General features: G+C 44.5%; 1 protein-coding gene across 3 annotated transcripts in view; it reads right to left on the reverse strand.

Moving 5' to 3' along the window:
* Nucleotides 1–324: 324 nt before the first annotated feature.
* The window catches only part of Znf746 (zinc finger protein 746), a 24,446-nt gene continuing 5,823 nt past the window's right edge, over nt 325–18,947 (reverse strand). For 2 of the 3 annotated variants that reach the window (XM_031381752.1, XM_031381754.1), the window contains exons 5-7: nt 5,166–5,357; nt 4,426–4,551; nt 325–2,937 (exon numbers count right to left, since the gene is read on the reverse strand). In XM_031381752.1, coding sequence (XP_031237612.1) covers nt 1,820–2,937; nt 4,426–4,551; nt 5,166–5,357 — 1,436 coding nt within the window. In that variant the 3' untranslated portion in view covers nt 325–1,819. The remainder of the gene's footprint in view (nt 2,938–4,425; nt 4,552–5,165; nt 5,358–18,947) is intronic. The other variant, XM_031381753.1, reaches the window with a different exon arrangement.

The raw sequence follows: 18,947 nt of genomic DNA on the forward strand, positions 1-18,947 counted from the left end.
CCCAGGCAAGGGCAGGAAGGGATAACTTACACCCATTTTCTTGATATTCCATAGTTTTCTCTAAGAATTTCCTATCTTCCTGAATACCACCTCAAACTAAATTATATAAACCTTGTTTATAGTTTGTTGGCAAAGAGGTTTAGTATGTTTTGATTTTCTCTCCAAAAGCCAGTTTATCTCTAGGAAGCCAAAGGTCCCTGAAATCATCTGCCCCTTGTTCTCAAGGTGGCCCAGCACTATGGGGGCTGAGAAATGGCTTCCTGGAGGAGGTGTTTAGAAGCAGCAGGAAAAATGATGTCTAAGAATGGAACCCAGGAAACAGCCTTGGTGCTGGTTAGATTTTATTTTAACAGGATGTTTTCTGTTCATTTGTTTTTCAAAATATCAGTTATATCAATATTAGAAGTGTAAACAGGTACAAAATATACAGTACATAGAAACAATTTTCTTAACTAGTCTATTTCTAGTAAAAGTATGCAGGAAGTAGCTGAATGGCCACCATGGTCTCTGCCCTCCTCAGGGCGTCATTACCCATTTGGGCAAGAGGACCAGTGGTCGCTTTAACAAAATGGGAATGGCTATGTGTGGTGGGAACAGCACTGTTAGGACAGAAACTTGGACCTAGCTCTAATTCCACTGTGAAGAAACTCCAGGCAGGCCTGAGAACCATTTACCCAGTTACCTGGCAATCCAACTACCTCCTGCCTGTCTAGTGATGTATAAGCACACACACGGGGGGTGGGGGTAGGGGGGAGGAAGGGGCTGTCCAGCTTGAGCTGCTGATGCAGGAGTTCTCCCTCTCTGTCTTGATGATCTGATCCATGTGTGTGGCACAATCCCTCTTTTAAGAGGACAAGATCTCAAAGCCTTTCCTTGCCTAAACCATTGTCCTAGGAGAACTTGGTATCAGCTGCTGCTCTTGCCAGCTCCTAGAACACACAGTACTACTCACGGAGAGAGGTTGTGTCCCCTTTGAGCCCTTTATTTCCTCTTCTCTAAAAAGAACTGCCTATCTGCTTTCCAAAGTCATGGTTAATGGTGGAATGAGATATGAGGTGGAACCAGTGAAACCATTTTGAAAATGAACATACTACACAATGGGCAGCCAACAGAAGCATCTATGGGTAATGACAGCCCAAGATGAGTGGCTATGGCTTTCTGTGACTTCAGATCTAACATCACTACAGCTCCATATGATTCTTCTTAGCCAGGCCCAGGAGTCACTACTACAGTGGAAGTTACCACCTTGAACAGGTACCACAGATGGCTGAAAACGGGAAAAAGTCAGGCCTTGGCTTAAAGGGTCTTTTCAGAAGGTAAGGTCTGCTTCTCATAAGTTCTTACTGCTGAGTGGAAGCTGAGTGGAAGCCCCAGCATGCCTGGACAGACCTGGAACTTAACCTCCCATAGGGCTGTGTGGTCCGTGGCTCAGAGTGCCCTTGCCTGCTTCTCCCACTGACCATCTTTCCAACACTGGTAAGACATGGTGAATACACACCTCTGAAAGCCACACTTCAAAAACTAACTGGTCGTTACTACCGTTTTTCAGCTTTTTCCTCAAGAATTAAAGAGAAAAAACCAAAAAATGGGTAATTAAATTACTTAAGATCCTATGATGGTATTCGGTTTCACAGTTGGAATTCTACTTTAAGATGGAGGCTGCATTGATAGTCCTTCTTTCCAGTGACAGTTCAGCAACATGGAAATTTGGTTCTTTGCCAAGTCTCCCTTTTTGCTTCTGAGCTTTCAGGCCATCCTGCTATCTGCACTCAGGACTGTACACTCGTGGCCTGCAGGGGCCACAGGAGGGTTGGGGCCCTCACAGGTCTCCACCACCATCACTGGGTCCCAGAACACTTAGGCCACAAGTCCAGTCAGTCACAAGGTCTGTGGAGGCCATGGGTCCTTTGGCTGCAGGGCTCTTGAAGGGGTCAGGAGGAGCCGGCAGTGGTGGGAGTGGCTGACCGTGTGTGGGCGCCTTGGCCACAGCTGGGTGGTTGCGCTGGTGCTTTCGGAGGTGATCCTTGCGGATGAAGCTCTTCCCACACACCGTGCAGGTGAATGGCCGCACTCCTGTGTGCGTTCGGTAGTGGTCGATGAGCTTAGAACGCTCTGTGAAGCGCTTCTCGCACTCAGTGCAGGGGAAGGGCCTCTCACCAGTGTGTAGCATGCGGTGGCGGATAAGGTGTGCAGGGCGTGTGAAGCAGCGACCACATTCCCCACACCTTAGAGCGCTGCTGTCCCGTGCACTGCTCCCACCTCCGCTGCTGCCTCCGCCGCCGCCACCACCACCTCCGCCTCCAGTGGCTGTGGAAGCTGCCCCCGTGCCAGCCCCGTCAGACAGTCCGCAGCTGCGCTGGTGTGCACTCAGGCTCACCTGCAGCTGGAAGCTCTTTCCGCAGGTAGCACAGGTGAAGGGTCGGCCTCCAGGTGGTGCTGCCGGGTGCTTCTTCAGCCCCGGTTTGTGGCCGAAGCCTTTTGTCCGGCCAGGGTATTTGCAGGGATCATTGAAGGGTCTTGGGGCCTGGCTGGGGTCCAAGATGGCCTCTCCATTGTCTGGAGATGAGAAGGGGAGCCCCTCGGGCACCGTCCTCGGGTTAAGGCCCACTGGAGGTTTACATCGGAAATTCCAGCCCCACCTGACTCCGCCAAAGAGCCAATCTCCGGCAGGAGCCTCCTCCTGTGCTATGGCAGGACTGAGCTCACCAATGTCCCTCTCTGGCCGAGTGGGCTCCCGCAGGCCCAGCACGGGATCCTGGCTGGGGAAGGAACTGCCTTGACTTTCCCAGGCTCCTTCCTGGACAGGGCTGGGAAAGAATCTTGTCGCTTGACCTGGTGCAAACAAAGTCCCATGAGCCTCCAGGTCAGTGGGGTGAACAGGCGTGGCTACCACCTCCTCTTCCTGGACTTCTGTTTTGATAACAATTTTTACATCTGCTGAGAAAGAGAGTAGAACAGAGATCATTCTGGACATTTTTAAAGGATAAAATGGGTCAGACACCTTCATCTGGAAACTCAGCAATTACTCAGCCCAATGGAGCATCACACTGGGACCTCAATACCATAACTAAAATGAGCATCCTGTCCTGGGTGAGGCCAGCCAAAAGTTTCACCTGGCCCGCTGACTTCTTCACAGTAAAAGTAGCCCTCAAATTTGGTCCCCAGACTCTGTTTTCTCTCTTTGGTTATTAAAGTAAATTACAAATTTATTCTAAAAAAGAGATTTTGAATGTGGTCGTCATGTACTAAAAATAAGGCAGAAGCACAGGCCTGCCCTCTGAGGTGTCTGGGACTCTGTACAGCTGTCAGGCGCATTCTTAGCCATGGCTTCACTCTGAATGCTCAACTTCATGGGGCTGCAAGATTAGCCAGGACAACACATGAAGAGGTCCCTGGGCATACCATCTGGTACACAGTAACTGCAGTTATTCTGATGACCAAATGTTAATGAACAAGTAGAACTGTTTGACTTTATATAAATGTATTGAATTTCAACCCCAAGGCCTGATAACAGGGCTCTGGGTTTTTTAGCATATTTTAGTGGTGAGGGTGGTAAAAGATGACAGAAATTTTTATTGAGGTTAACAGATAACTGGCCTTCAAATAAAAGAACATGAACACAAGAATGTGACAGTTACTCTTCCCAACTCTGTCTTCTGCTATCTTCTGTAGTACTGACATCTAGGAAGTGGCTTTAGCTCTGTTTGTCTGCAACTGCACCTGGAAACCACAGGTTGCCTGGGGGGATGGGGAAGTCCTATCTAAGAAATCAGCTTATTTGAACAGACTGGCTAACTGTACGTGGAAGAACTATAGGGAGAATCTCTTCTAAGCAACGCCTGTCAATAAAAAAGCCTATGGCCAATGAGGTGAGGCAGGAAATAGGAGGTGGGACACTGGCAGGAAAAGAGAGGATTCTGGGAAATAGAGAGCAGGGCGGGATATTCGGGCCTGAACGCTGAGGATATGGAAGTAAACCAGCCATGCAGCTGAACTCCGGTTAGAATAAAGGGAGATTTGCCCTGGATTTGGATGCATTAAGCTAAGGTGAGTTAACTAACCACATGGGAAGCATAGAACAGTTTGAATGGGTTAAATCAGTTCCAAGCTAGCCGGGGAATGAGCCAAACCTTGTGGCCTAGACATTTATTAATAAATAATTATTCTCACAGTTGTCATCCCAGGAGCAAGGGCTGGGAGGAAAAATATGGATTTTTATTTTATTTTTTAACAAGGAACTGTCTGTAAGGAACATAGGTATCCTCAAGAAAGGCTGTTCAAATCAGATAGTTCTGAAGGAGATAGCGAGTAGAAGGCACAGAGAGCCGTAAGGTAAGTGCATGCTGGCTGAGAGGATGGACAATTCTCCAGTCAGAACAGAGTGCCCATCCAGGCATTCGCTCTCCTGTCCTGCCACTCCTGTACCTTCTGTGGATGCTGCTGTGTTGAGCTTCAGTGTCCCATCTGAGCATGCTGAAGAGGGGTGGTGGGGAGGGAGATCTGCTTGCCAGGAAGTGGGTGGGATGGTGGTTGAAAAGTTGGAGTGGACACCTGTAAGGAAGAGAAATTGCAGCCTGTGGGTTAGGGAAGGACAAGGACATGTGAGGATAGTGAATGGGAGGACGGAGGGAGGGAGGGAGAGCAGGGCAGGGAATCCTTGAAAGCTCCCAGTGGACTGTTCTGAATGGCCACGTGCCTTGGTCTCTCTGAAGCCAGTGTCTTTTGTTTCCTTCTCTGAAGCACTGGAAAGTCAGATGTTATAAACTCGCTCACCTTTCTCCAATAAGAGTTGAGCCTATACCTCAAGGTAGGTTTGAAAAATTTGTTAAGCCAGATTTTCTTCTTTTTAAAAAGACTTATTTTTATTTTATATACATATGTGTTTTGCTTGCATATATATCTGTGCACCACATGCATGCGTTGTACCCTCAGAGGTCAGAAAAGGGTATCAGATCCTCTTCTGACAGTTGTTAACTGCCATGTGGGTGCTAGGAATTGAACCTGTGTCCTTGAAAGACTAGCCAGCACTCTTAACTACTGAGCCATCTGTGAAGTCCCCAGGCTGTATTTTCTGAGCTCTCACAGTTTTTCATATGCTCTTAAGTACTTTTCCAGCCTCTACCCCGTCCCTAACACTCAGTCTGCTCTCCTCCTCAGTCACTTACCAGAGGTAGCATCTGTGGAGACGTCTCCTGCTCCAGAGTCCAACTGGCTGAGGCCCCATGGCTCCTCCCCAATATCTGGTTGTCCAGCGGCCCAGGCTTCCACACCCAGAGCCTGCTGCTCCTGCAGCTGGAGCTCCCCCTCTTGCTTGATTTGCATCAGGAGGTCAGGGGCAGGAACTGGTGCTCCAGAGCCTAGGAAAAGGAGAGTATACATGAGCCCCCCGGGCCCTCTGGGCAACCCTTAGTCTAACAGTACAAGAATCCATAACCATGGATTCCTAGATTGGTGAGAAGGAAGAATATGCCAACTTGTTCAGGGTTAGGGATGGACCAAGGGTACTCCTAGTTGCCCTGGAGTCCTGCTCTCATTTGTATGTAATATAGGAATGCCAGCTGAACTCAACCCTATCTTATCCCCTCCATTCTTGTATATTCACACGAGTTTAAAAAAAGAGTCCAGAGGTAAAGGAAAGCAGTTCAATTAGCAGATACAGTGAGGAGCTAAGGATGTACTTCAGTGGTAGAATGCCCACCTAGCTCAAAGAGCCTTGGTCTAATCCCCAGCACTGCACAAAATAGGTATGGTGGCGTATCCAGGTAATCCTAGCACTTGAGAGGTAGAAGTAGATGGGTCAGAAGTTTAAGATCATCCTTAGCTACACAGAAACTTTGAAACCAGCCTGGGATACATCAGGCCCTGTCTTCCCCCACCCCTACCACAATAGTGTGTGTGTGTGTGTGTGTGTGTGTGTGTGTGTGTGTGTGTGTGCACGCGCACATGTGTCTGTTTGTAATCATCAGAGTGGATGGTAAATGACCCAGAGAGTTCTTGACAGACTAATAGCACAGCTGCTGCAGTCATCTTAGTGCATGTTAACAGTGGCCTTTGGAGCGTCTGTTTGAGGAAAATGGCAGCTAGACATGGAGAGAACCAGAGACACTCCCCCTAGTATTCACATCTAAAATATTGGGGAAAATACAAAGTATTTTTTGTTTTGTTTTGTCTTTTGAGATAGGTTTCTCCGTGTAGCCCTGGTTGTCCTGGAACTCCCTCTGTAGACCAGGTTGACCTGTAACTCACAGAGATTCACCTGCCTCTGCCTCCTGAATGCTGGGATTAAAGGCATGCACCACCACTGCCAAGCAAAGTATAGCTTTCAAACTAATTAAAAGAAATAATAGTCTGAAGTAGTGGGACTATAAATAGTCCTCAAAGGAAGAGTGGAATAATGCAAGAGAAACAGGAATAAGATTGGCATCCAAAATGACATAGAAGGGTATCCAAAGGATGGAGCAGTTCACCTGTATCTCCAGAAGTGTTCCAGTCGCAAAATTAGGAAAGGATGACCAGGGGTGGAGAGATTGCTCAGCACTTAAGAGCACTGGTTACTCAAGATCTAGAGCCAGGTTCCAGTCTCAGAATCCACATGGTGGCTCACAACCACCTATAACCCTAGTTGCAGGGGATCCAACACCCTTTTCTGGTTTCTGCAGGTACCAGGCATACAGGTAGTAAACACATGCATGCAGAGAGAACATATATACACATAAAATAAAAAGATAACAGAAAGCTAAATAGAAGCCAGTAATTCCATGTAGGTTTGTGGAAAAGATACATACATATGTATGTATCCAAGGTCTTAAGGGAAAACTGAAACGCAAATTAAGATGGTATCTGGATGCTAGAGTTGATGATAGTATCAAAATGTGTGGGCTGGAGCGACAGTGGCACACACATGAAATCTTAGTTTTATAGTAGAAAAGACAGGATGAAGATTAATGGGCTAATCAGGCAATGCAAGGTATCCTAAAAGAAGCAACACCAACAACAAAAGCATTTATGTATTTATTTACTTATTTTATTTATTTATAGACAGGGTTTTACTGTGTAGCTGTGGCTATCCTGGATCTCACTCTGTAGACCAGGCTGGCCTCAAAACAAAAGCCTTTAAAGAACAGAAGGAAGTCACACTGTGCTTAGGCTTCCTGGCAGGCAGTGGGAGGGGATCTCCACAGCACACAGTTTAGGTCAGCCCAGGCAACAGTCTGAGACCCTATCTCAAAATAAGAAGTAGGGGGAAAAAAAACAACAACAAAAAACAAACTAAAAGGCTAGGGACATAGTGCTGTTGCAGAGCACTTGCCTAGCATGTGTGAAGTCTAGGTTTAATCACTAACTGGGGGTGGGGGGAGATTTGAGGCTGGAATTAGTATAAGAGTATAAGGAAAAATAATGCAAAGAATAAGCGATTATTTTACTGAAAAGAATAGTAAGGCAGTTCAACTCTAGTAAAATCCTAGGAGAAGGGAGGGAGCATCTACAACTAGCCTGAGTACGAACCCAAAGGAGTAAGTGGACATGGATGCAGCTGAGGTTAAGGAGCATAATGTGACGGGTATTCTAAATCTCAATGTCTGAGGCAATGGATAAATTCCTAGAAAAATTATAGCTTCTAAAACCAACCAGAAAGGGAACAAAATACCTAAATAATCTTATAAGTAAAATAAAATAAATCTGCTGTGTAAACCTTTTCACAAAAAAAGTCTGAGACCCACATGGCTTCAATGGTGTCTTCTGAACACCCAGAGTAGATCATTCCAACATCAAGGAGACTCTTTGAGCAAATAGTATTAGAGGCCATATAATGGCTTATATCTTTAATACTAAAAGCAAGAGAAGGGAGTCTGCAAAAGGAAGATTACAGTCTTCACTCAAGAACAAAGGCAGATTCAACAGTTTTAGAACAAACAACATAATCTATGATGTACACAAATGATCATGATATTATTCCAAGACTGCAAGATTGGCTCAACTTTAGGAAATAATGTAGCGTACTGCATTAGCACTCTTAACAGAGACAGACAGAAGCTGCATCATCTTAACAGATGCCAAAGCCAACAACAAATCCCTTCTGTACAACGTAGTCCCTCCTGTTGGACGGAGGAAGCCCCTAGCTACCCAGAACTGTATCGATTGTTTAGTCGAATTCTCAATGTGGAAAGTTCAAAGTGGTTTCTTTGAAATCATGAATAACTAGAGCACAGACTATCATGCATCTATCACTAGGGTGCCCATTGTTATACCTGTATCACTAGGGTTCCTGTTATCATCTCTGTCATTAGGATGCCCCTTTTCTTTTTTTTCTTTTTCTTTTTTTTTTTTTTTGGTTTTTCGAGACAGTGTTTCTCTGTGACGCCCTGGCTGTCCTGGAACTCACTCTGTAGACCAGGCTGGCCTCGAACTCAGAAATCCGCCTGCCTCTGCCTCCCAAGTGCTGGGATTAAAGGCGTGCGCCACCACTGCCCAGCAACAAGGACAATTTTTATTATGATTCTAGTATTCAGAGGCTGGATTGAAAACAGAACCTTCACAGAGTTCCTGCTTGGTGGGAAGGGTGTTTCCTGCCCCTAGTCTCCATAAATCAGCAATAAACAAAAATTGCCGGTTAAAACAAGATACCATTGAGCACAGCAATTAGAACATGGAAATATAACTAAGTAAAAAGTAAGGCCCTTTTGGGCATAGAATTATGAAACTTCAAAGAGATATTATAGAACAAAGACTGCAGATCATCAAGGATAATATGACCCAGTGAGAGAGTGAAGAGTGTCAATACCTTGCAATTTCAGAACCCCATTTACATTTTCATGGCATTTGACTAGGCAGATGAAGTTTTTCCCAACAGTAAAGGAAACACAGAATGCTAGCTAGTAAGAAAGTAGCACAGCCCCTTCTGATGCTCAGCACGAAGCCTAAGCCTGCTGGGTTAGAAACTCCAACATGTAAAGCACAGCTTAACACTTTCAGTAGGAAATACCAGACGCTGTGATATGGAGACTGGGAAACATTTCTTAATTGAAGACATAAAGAATTTCACTCACAAAGGGAAAGAGTCCCGAACCTAAGTGCAGTAGAGTGAGAAGCACCTGTGCTTTTCAGTAGAGCACTGCCTATTATATACACAACCCTGGAGTTCCATCTCCAGCATACAAAACAGCCACGAACCACCCACAACTAGAGAAGGTATCAGCACACACACACACACACACACACACACAGATTCATAGTAAGACATGTAAAGAACTTACAAATAATAAAAAGGCAAATAGAAGAACAGGCCACAAACAGTGAGCACGCAATGCTTCATCTCATGTACCTTCAAAACCACTTCACTCCCACATGATGGTTAGAATGAAAAGAACCTTTCAAAAGAGGTAGGAGAGGAGTCCTAGGTCCTGCTGGTAACCCACTTCAGCAACACTTTGACATCACCTGTTAAAGTCAAGTCCTGGGTCACTTCCAGGTCTTTACTAGAGAAATCTTTACAAATGTCTAAGAATTTTTGCAGCAGCATGTCTTTAAATCAAAACAACCAAACCAAACCAAACCAAAATCCACAACTAACCCCAAATAACCCAAAACTTAGAAAAAATGCAAGTACTCCCTAGCAGTAAAAGAAATAAATACAATGTGTTAGTCATAAAACTACAGAGTGAAAAGTCATGAAAATGAACAAACTATTGTTTTTAATCAACACGGGGGGGCTCAAGCACAGATGTCAAATGAGAAAGGCAAGCCCAAGAAGGGAATCTGCAACATGGCACTATTAATCAGAAGTTGAAAACCACGTAAAACCAAGCAATAGTTTTTGGTAATAAGCAGAGAAAGTAACAATGTAAAGGAAGGCAGGGAAGGATCTGCCCAGGTTCTGGTGTCCGTTTATTTACAAGATGGAAGGGCTAGCCGGGACTTGGAAGGTGCTGGTGGTACTCATTTCTTTTTCTTTCTTTCTTTCTTTCTTTTTTTTTATTATATAGACACACCAGAAGAGGGAGTCAGATCTCATTATGGATGGTTGTGAGCCACCATGTGGTTTCTGGGATTTGAACTCAGGACCTTTGGGAGAGCAGTCAGTGCTCTTACCCACTAAGCCATCTCTCCAGCCCTGTGGGTACTCATTTCTTATGCTGGATGTTTGACATACAAGTGTTGATTTCACTCCAGACACCTCATCAGCCTCGCTTCTGAGTATTCTCTTACCATTATGTGTGATGCAGAGTACCAGAAAACCATACTCTGTTAAAGAACTAAAGCAACCCTCAATGGTTGATAATAACACCATCTACAATAAAAACTTCTGGGTTGATGGGATACAGTGTAGCTGATCTTTTCTACTTTGTGGGTTCTTCTTTTTCCTCCCCAATAGGAGAGAAAGAAGGGGGGGGGAGAGATCCTTGAATCTAATTTCTTTTTTCTTGTTTCTTCTTTGAGTACAACTACTAACAAACTACTATAAGCAATCCCCTGCCCCCGGATGACCAATAACTACCAACCTCACCTCTTAGCGCCCTAGCATTTATATACCCTCTGAATTCCCCAGAATTCTTCTGAGTCCCCAAAATTAAAAAAGTCACACAATCGCAGAAAGTATCTGCAGTTGGCAGTACCATACCTCTTTGAGAGCATGAGGCAAATCATAGTCAGCTGCTGTGGACAGTCTGAAGCATCCCCACATCCCCACACTTCGGATTAAAATGAAACATATTCCTATAATTCTGTGTTTTTAAAGAAACCAAAATTCCAGAATTCTCACTAGGGTACTTGTCAACTACATGTGTTGTAGTTTCCTATACAACTGTACAAAAACCACCTAAAACTTTTGGCTAGATAACAAGCAGAAGAGGATGTGTGTATACATGTGTGAATGGCTGAAGTGGGAACTTGTGGTTTCTTTGGAAAGTTGGTCATGCCAATTGATGTTTTGCTGGGGCACACAGGTGAGAGGATGCAGGGTGCCGATACTAAGGTCTGGTTCCCTAATTGGTTCTTGATCTGTCAGTAAAGAAGGCTGGAGCCAGCTGCTGGGCAGAAGGGATAGGTAGGACTTCCGGGTGTCAGGTGGAAAAGGCAGATGCAAAGGAGAGGGTGTTGGTTATATTTTTTCTTTCCTTTTCTTTTTTCTTTTTGCCATGCTTTGGATCGAGAAGAAAGCAGCAGTCATGTAAGGCCTTGGTGACAGCTAGGGCCTCCAGCCTCCACTACAATCAGGAGGCTGAGGTGGATGGCGGGGAGCCTGGGGGGGGGCGGGACTAGCTGATACAGGCCACTAAGTTTAGTACAGGAGGAGAAACGTTGATAATAATTGATGAGGGCATGCTTTCCTAGGCAAGAGATTCTGCACCCAGTAATTGTGCCTAGCCGGCAAGTTCTAAAATAATAAAGCTGTCTGTCCTTTATCAGCGGATTCTAGGGCCTCGGGAGTAGGCTGGTGGAGTGGTCAACTCCTGGAGCATAAAGGTGGGTAAAGAGAGAGGCCAGGTTGGGGCTGTCAGCAACTGATGTGGAGCTAAGGATGCAGAGCTAAGATGCTGGGAGGGGCTGGTGGTTCTAGGGCTAAGGTGGTAGCATTTTTTAAAACTACACGCAAAAAAGTATGTCTTGCTAAAGTAGGAACATGAAAGAATGTTTCTCTGAAAGAGACACAGGTAAAAGGATGTTCTGATATAGCAAACACGTGAAAGGACTTGTGATCAAGGAATATAAACATGACCCCACAGACAGTGGGAGTGGGAGCATTGGTTTGCTCCGCTTCACTAACCTTTGCTGATGGTACACATGTATTGGTTCGCCTTACATAGTGTTGTTGAGCTCCATTAGTGATAAAGACATTGAGAGAAACTCGCCAACTCATGAGGTTCCTGCAGCAGCTTGCCACTTTAGTGGCCTCGCCTCAGGCAGGTTGGTGAGCCTGGTGGTTTCTTCAGGATTGAACTGCCCTTGCTGGTTTGTGTGTGGTGACTGGCAAGTAGACCGGGCTGTAGCTGCTGATTGATATTTGGTGTTTGCTACTGGACTGAACTGCTGATATCCTGAAAATGAAGATTAGACTCGCCCACAAAGAACTATTTCTAAACAGGTCTACTTCCTCCATGTCCTAATAACTTTTCTCTTTCACTGCCTCTGGTGGGTGGTGGGTGGTGGGCTAGGAAAGGCTGAATGCTTATTAAAATAGGTTGAAAAAATTTATGCCTACACACCGTACCAAAGGCAGCACCCAGGACCGGATACATCCTAGGCAAGAGCTCTATCATTGAGTTACATCCTCACCCAACCTTTGTTTTTTGAGACAGGACCTCACTATGGATCCTCAAATTTCTGATCTCCTTCCTGTCTCCTGAGTGTCATGATTATAGGTATGCACAGATATGCCATTAAAACTATTTTATTAAGGTTATATATAAATCACTGATTTAATAGGACAGCCTAAAAAGATTTTTTTTATTTTATTATTTATATGGCGTGTGTCTGTGGGTATGTACAAGTGACTATAGGTGCCCTTAGACTCTAAGGCTTAAAGGCTAGAAGCACCAGGTCTCCTGGAGCTGGATTAACAGATAGCTGTGAGCTGTCTGACATGGGTGCTGGGAACAGAACTTGGATCCTCTGGAAGAGCAGCAAATGGTATTAACTGGCTGGCTCTCTGGCTCCTTCTGAAGATACTTTGTTTTTGAGACAGGCTCTCACTGGGTTGCCTTGGCTGGCCTGGACCTTGCAATCTAGACCATCAGACTGGCCTCAAGCTCGGAGATCTACCTGCCTCTGCCTCCAAGTGCTGGGATTAAAGGCGTGCATGCTTTACTATGCCTGGTCCTTTAGAAGATACTTTAAGCCGGGCAGTGGTGGCACATGCCTTTAATCCCAGCACTTGGGAAGCAGAGGCAGGTAGATTTCTGAGTTCGAGGCCAGCCTGGTCTACAGAGTGAGTTCCAGGACAGCCAGAGCTACATAGAGAAACCCTGTCTCAAAAAGCAAAACAAAACGAAACAAAACAATACTTTAAAAGAAAATTCCTAGCCAGATTTGGTGACACACACCTGTAATCCCGAGACTCAGTAGGCAGGATTCAGATGTTGAGGTAACCAAGGAAATGGAAGCTGTTATCTTGACAAGGTGTCTACGGTAAAAATGTTGCTTTGTGGGTGAACATTCTGAAACTGCAGTTAGGGAGGGAGGACTTTCCTAATCTGCCACATATGTGAACTAATAAAAGGGTCTGTATCCTCCAAGGACCCAAGCTTCAAAATAGTATTTTATGTATATGAGTACACTGTAGCTGTCTTCAGATACACCAGAAGAGGGCGTCAGATCTCATTACGGGTGGTTGTGAGCCACCATGTGGTTGCTGGGATCCGAACTCAGGACCTTCTGAACAGCAGTCAGTGCTCTTACTCACTGAGCCATCTTGCTAGCCCTCAAAATAGTATTAATGTTGTGGTTTTGATCTCTTTAGTGGGTTTTTATAAAAGATCATGGGAAGAAATGTCCTAGAAGGTGCTCTAGTGTACCCTGATTTGGGAGGGAAAAGGTTGCCTTTCCCCACAAATATGCTACTTACCTCAAATATTTATATAACCTCTTACAAAAACAAGTGCTAGATATTCTCAAATACCTACCCCTGGATTAGCTCTATAAAGTACATGACGTCTTTGCTTCACTTTGCTATGCTAAGAAAATCATTGCTTAAACTGAGCCCCTGTGCTGAATTCTTTCCTGCATGACAAGAACTCGAGCAGTTTCCACCCAGGTAACAGCTTTGCAGACATGGCAGGATTTCAAGTGCCAGGCAAGACTGAGTGCAGTGAGATGCTGTCTCAAGATGAAAGTGGATAGATACGTGTTAAAGGAGGCTGCAGTACATACAGCTCAGCAGTAGAATGCTAGTCCATCATGAACAGAGCCCTGAGTTTCATCTTCAGTGCTGAAAACAAAACAACCAACCTCATAAAATCACAATGCAAAACTCTAGTAGAAGCGTATGAGCAGCAAGGATGTCTGTTTTACAACATCTTAGCTAAATTGCCAGAGCAGAAAAACAATGTTATACAGTTTAAAGAAGAATGTACAAGTCCCTGAGTTTTATTCCTAGCCCTGTCAGAAGGGCTACTCATGAGTTTGTTTCTTAAAGGATCAAAAAATCAAAGGGTGTCTGAACAGATGACTCATACACCTAAAGAGAGTAGCATTTCTTCAAAGCTTGAACTGAAATTAAAGCATACCACACGTATACCTGTTACAACTACATAAAACACAAATTTTAAGTCTAAAAGAAAATCCTTACTTAATCACCTAAGAAACTGTCAATAAATTAATCTTTCTGTGGACAAAAAAAGCTCAGAAGTTGTAATGATGACAATTCTCTATAGTTAAATTATAAAGTAAGTGAATGCAATTCATCCATGCTCCCAACAGGACTACATCATAAACTTAGAGATTCCAAAATGCACACTGAAGAGCAAAGATCCAAGAATAGTGAACAACAGTTTAAGTCTCAAGAAGGGCAGGTTTGATACATGAGGTATTAAGGCTGTGAGGCAGCTGAGACATGTGGCCTTGGTAGAGACAAACAGCAATAGAACAATGAGCCTGGGAACAGCCTCAAGTATATGCAGAAGCTGGTTCAAGTTGGAGGTGACATTACAAACCTGCCAAGATAGGTGTATTTACTAATATGTTTTCAGCCAGGGTCTTGTGTTTAAGTGGTCTCCAGTTAGTTTTTTAGATGTTTGCTATTATTGTGTATGTGTGTGTTTAAGTGCCAGTGCCCAAATGTGTAGAGGTCAGAGGGAAACATTCATGAGTTGGTTCTCTCCTACTCCAGTTATAAGTGGTAAGTGCTTTTCGAGAAGGGGCTTTTAGCCACCCCTCCATCTTGCTTTGTAGTCAAGGATGATGCTGAGTTTCTGATTTTCATGCCTCCAGTTTCCAGTGAGTTAAAGGTGTGTGCCACCATGCCCAGTGGAAAAATTTTTAATTCTCTTTTGCAGTCTATATAAATATTAATTCTAGATGGTAAACAGTTAAAATTTTAAAAAGTAAAACCTTTAAAATATGTATTTTAAAAATACAGTATGGACTAGTGAGATGGGTGAATGTGTGCCAGCTGCCTACAAGCTGTCCTCTAACCTCATGCATGTATGTATGTGTACAAACACATATATACACATATCCTTAAATTTAAAGTGTAACTTAAAAGTATTTATATTTAAAAGGCTGCAGAGATGGCTCAGCTGTCAAGAGTACTTGTTTTTGGAGAAGACCAGGTTCAGTTCCCAGGACCCACACAGTGGCTCTCTACAATCTGCCAACTCTAGTTCTAGGGTACACATAGGGCCCTTTTCTAGCCTCTGTGGGTACTGCAAACACATGATGCACCTTCATAAATACAGATAAAACAATCATATACATAAAATAAAAATCTTTTCAAGAAAAAATATTTCAGACAGTATCTTTCTCTGCTTTCTGTCTGCTCTGAGGTGAGCAGACTTTTTCCTCTATATATGATACAATATTCTGTTGGAGAAATAGAAATTAAACTGAGATACCATTTCTTCCCTGACTCACTGGCAAATGTTTCTTATGAAAAGTGGAAAAAGACATCAGAAACGCATTTCACAGTGCTGACAGGAAAAGCCTCTGCTGACTCTGGGAGAAGAGTGGTGCTGGCAAAGGTGGTGACACTCGAGTCCAAAAGAAGGAGGCACCTTGGGTCTGCCCCAGAGAAACATCAGTATTTCTCTGCCATGCTGTTTGTGGCAGTGAAAAAACAGACATTACTAGAAAATAAACTAGCACAGTTGTTTTCCCTTCCCCTTCTCTTTGCTGTTACTGTTGTTGATTTGTTTTGATCTTACTATGTAGTCCCAGTTGGCTTGAAACTTGCTATGTCATCTAGGTGGCCTTGAACTCAGCAATTCCATCTGCCTCAGCCTCTAAAACACTAGCATATATTACTACATAGGGATTTTTCTTTGATCGTATTTGAGGATTTCAGTATTGTACTCCTAGCTGGTCTCAAGAGTTTTCTGTGTTCCAAATGCTGAGATTACAGGTATGTGTCACACCCAGCTATATAGTTGTTTTTCAAATATCAATCACCTGTTGAAAAGCCTAGACTAGGTGCACTAGGCTCCCCCACCTTCAACCCTAGTACTGAGGCTGTGGCAAGAAGGCCTGCACTAAAATAGCAGGTCTGTCTCCCACAGCAGCAACACCCTAACGAATTAGTAGACAAATGTGAAATACAGATTAAAAATACAATGACATTTATGTTGACTTTCAAAAGCACAAGAGCAATGAGGGGCAAGCGAGCTTACTGCATGAGGAGTGGGGCTGAGTCCAAGTCCACAAAGGCAGTTAACAGTGCCACAGAACCATCCTAAAAGACTAAGTGCACACTCAATACTACTTCCTCAATTCCTACTCTATTATGAAATGTTCTGTGTCTTGAACTATCACACGAATACAACACATACTTTTTTATCCTTTGAAATTTACAAATAGGAGGGAGGACATGTATATAATGAAGAGAGCTGCAAAGTCAGGCTGACTCAGGAAAGTCCCATTCAAAGGCTTGCTGAAGTGCAGCAGCCAAGGATGTGGGACAAACAGTCCCAAATGCTCAACAAGTAACTTAGAGGACAGTGGGACCAGAGAAGAAAGACACAGAAATGGGAGGGTGGCTGGACTATGGAGATCAGATGTAAAGTTAGGAAGTATATTTTAAGGGGTTCGAACAGACTGTAGGGGCTAAGGACAGGACCAAAGATGGCAACCATCTCAGCAAGGGGCTGACGTTTGGAAGGAGTCTAGATATCTCACTGGGAGGAACAGAATAGAGAAGGTAGGGGTGTGTGTTTGTGTGTCTGTGTGAATAGAGGACTAGAGAACTTGGGTTTTTGGCTTATAGCTGGACAGATGGAGAAGCCAGGGAGAATGAGGGAAGAACGGGTTTCAAAGGGAGGTTACCTGATAGTCTTGGATGTACTGGCCATGACTACGGGATGTGGGAAATTCAGACAGAAGTCAAGGGTAGGACACACACCTAGACACTAAGACCTAAGCTGCTATGAAGGAGAAAGGGACTGTGAGGATTAAGGGCACAATATTTTGGGACGGTCTCAATGCTACAGGAAACAGTAAGGGAAGGGCAACAGAGGTAGGGCAGGACTCCCAGGAGAGGAAGGTGTCTGTATATCCAAAGACATAACTTCAAGAAGCAGTGCTATGATTGGGTGTGTCCCTGGAATCCCTGTGTTGGAAATTTAATCTCTTGATCTCTGTTACTGGTATTAGAGGCGGAGCCTTTAGAAGCAATCGGGAGTAGATGAGGTCATGAGTATGAGATCCCCCATAATAACCTGAGTGGCTTTTTAACAAGGGGAAGGAAGACTTGCTGTTCCCAAACAGAATATCCTTTGTTGAGTTCAGCAAGAAGGATCTCAGCAGGTATGGTCCCTTGACCTGGACTTTCCAGCCTCCAGGTAGGGTAAAATGATCGTTTGTGGTATTCAGTAATAACAGAAAATGGATGGTGACAAACTCATAATGAGGAAGAGGCACCCAGATTAAAGGGACTACTGAGAGAGTACATGCTCTCTCTGGAGCCTGAATGGAGGCTAGAGAGGTGAGGCCATCTCAGGAGGGGAGGTCTGCTGCCCTTGAGAAGGTAGCGGAGGGCAGAGCTTAGGGCCAGGCAGAAAGGCTGTCCTTGGACTAACGTGGCTAGGTAAGTAGAGCTACAGGCATGACTGCAGTGCAGCAGACACAGAACAGCCAGAATAGAAGTCTGAGGGCCTCGGCTGGAGATATGGCTTGGCAGTTAAGACTGCTCTTCCAGAGGTCCTGAGTTCAATTCCCAGCAACCACATGGTGGCTCACAATCATCTAATGGGATCCAATGCCCTCTTCTTCTGGGGTGTCTGAAGACAGCTACAGTATACTCACATACAATACATAAGATAAATAAATCTTTAAAATATTATTAGAAAAAAAATAAGGAGTCTGAGGGCCATTAGGATGTTCTGGAACTGCTGTGTAGAACAGTCCAGCCTCGAACTCACAAACTCTGCCTGCCTCTGAGTGTAGGATCAAAGGCACACACCACTGCCACCTGAGAGATTTATTTTATCTTCTGTGTGAATGTTCAGCCCATATGTATGTGTACCACATGTGTACCTGATGCCTGAGGTTGTCAGAAGGTGTCAGGTCTCTTAGAACTGGAGTTGTTACAGATGGTTGTGAAACACCACGTGGGTGCAGGAAATAGAACCTGGGTTCTCTGCAAAAGCAACACATGCTGTTAACCACTGAGCTGTCTCTCCAGTCCCCGAGAGAAGGTTTTTAAAGGTCTTTTAATACTAAACTGAAATTCTTGTTTTGTGAGCCCTATATAAACAGGGCTAGGTTTGGCCTAGGAGTCATACTTTGCCAACCTCTGAGCTAGTGAGGGAACTAAGATGATCTGGTGACTACTGGCTGATAAGGAGCTCCCGCTAAATGGTCAGGAATAGCAGGTGAGTGGCTGTAGGTTTATGGGTTTGCCACTGGCAGCTGTCTGGGTGCAAGTGCAGAGCAAACAGTCAATTTCTCGGCATTACAGTTTTGCCAAGTAGAGTGAATACAGGGAAAGTGAGAGAGTATAAGAAGGGGCAACTAATGATGGCCACAGGGAAAGGAGGTTGAGGAGAGTGTGAAGGCTTCGAAGGTCCTATAGATTGAACACCTGTTGGATAGGAGGTTCTAAAGACTGGAAGAACCAGGAGCAGGAAGTAGCTGTGGAGTTCATGCTAGAAATGTGGAAGGAATGAGGAAACCATAACAGTGCCAGGACAGTGAAGTGGGTAAAGCTACCGCATAGCAGTCTTAGCTCTCAAAACAGGGTTTCCAGAGAAGGAGAAGGAGAGGGAAAGGGAGAGGGGAACAGGGAGAGAGGGAGAGGGAGA

This window comes from Mastomys coucha, unplaced genomic scaffold, assembly GCF_008632895.1.
Source record: "Mastomys coucha isolate ucsf_1 unplaced genomic scaffold, UCSF_Mcou_1 pScaffold20, whole genome shotgun sequence".
NCBI classification, from domain to species: Eukaryota; Metazoa; Chordata; class Mammalia; order Rodentia; family Muridae; genus Mastomys; species Mastomys coucha.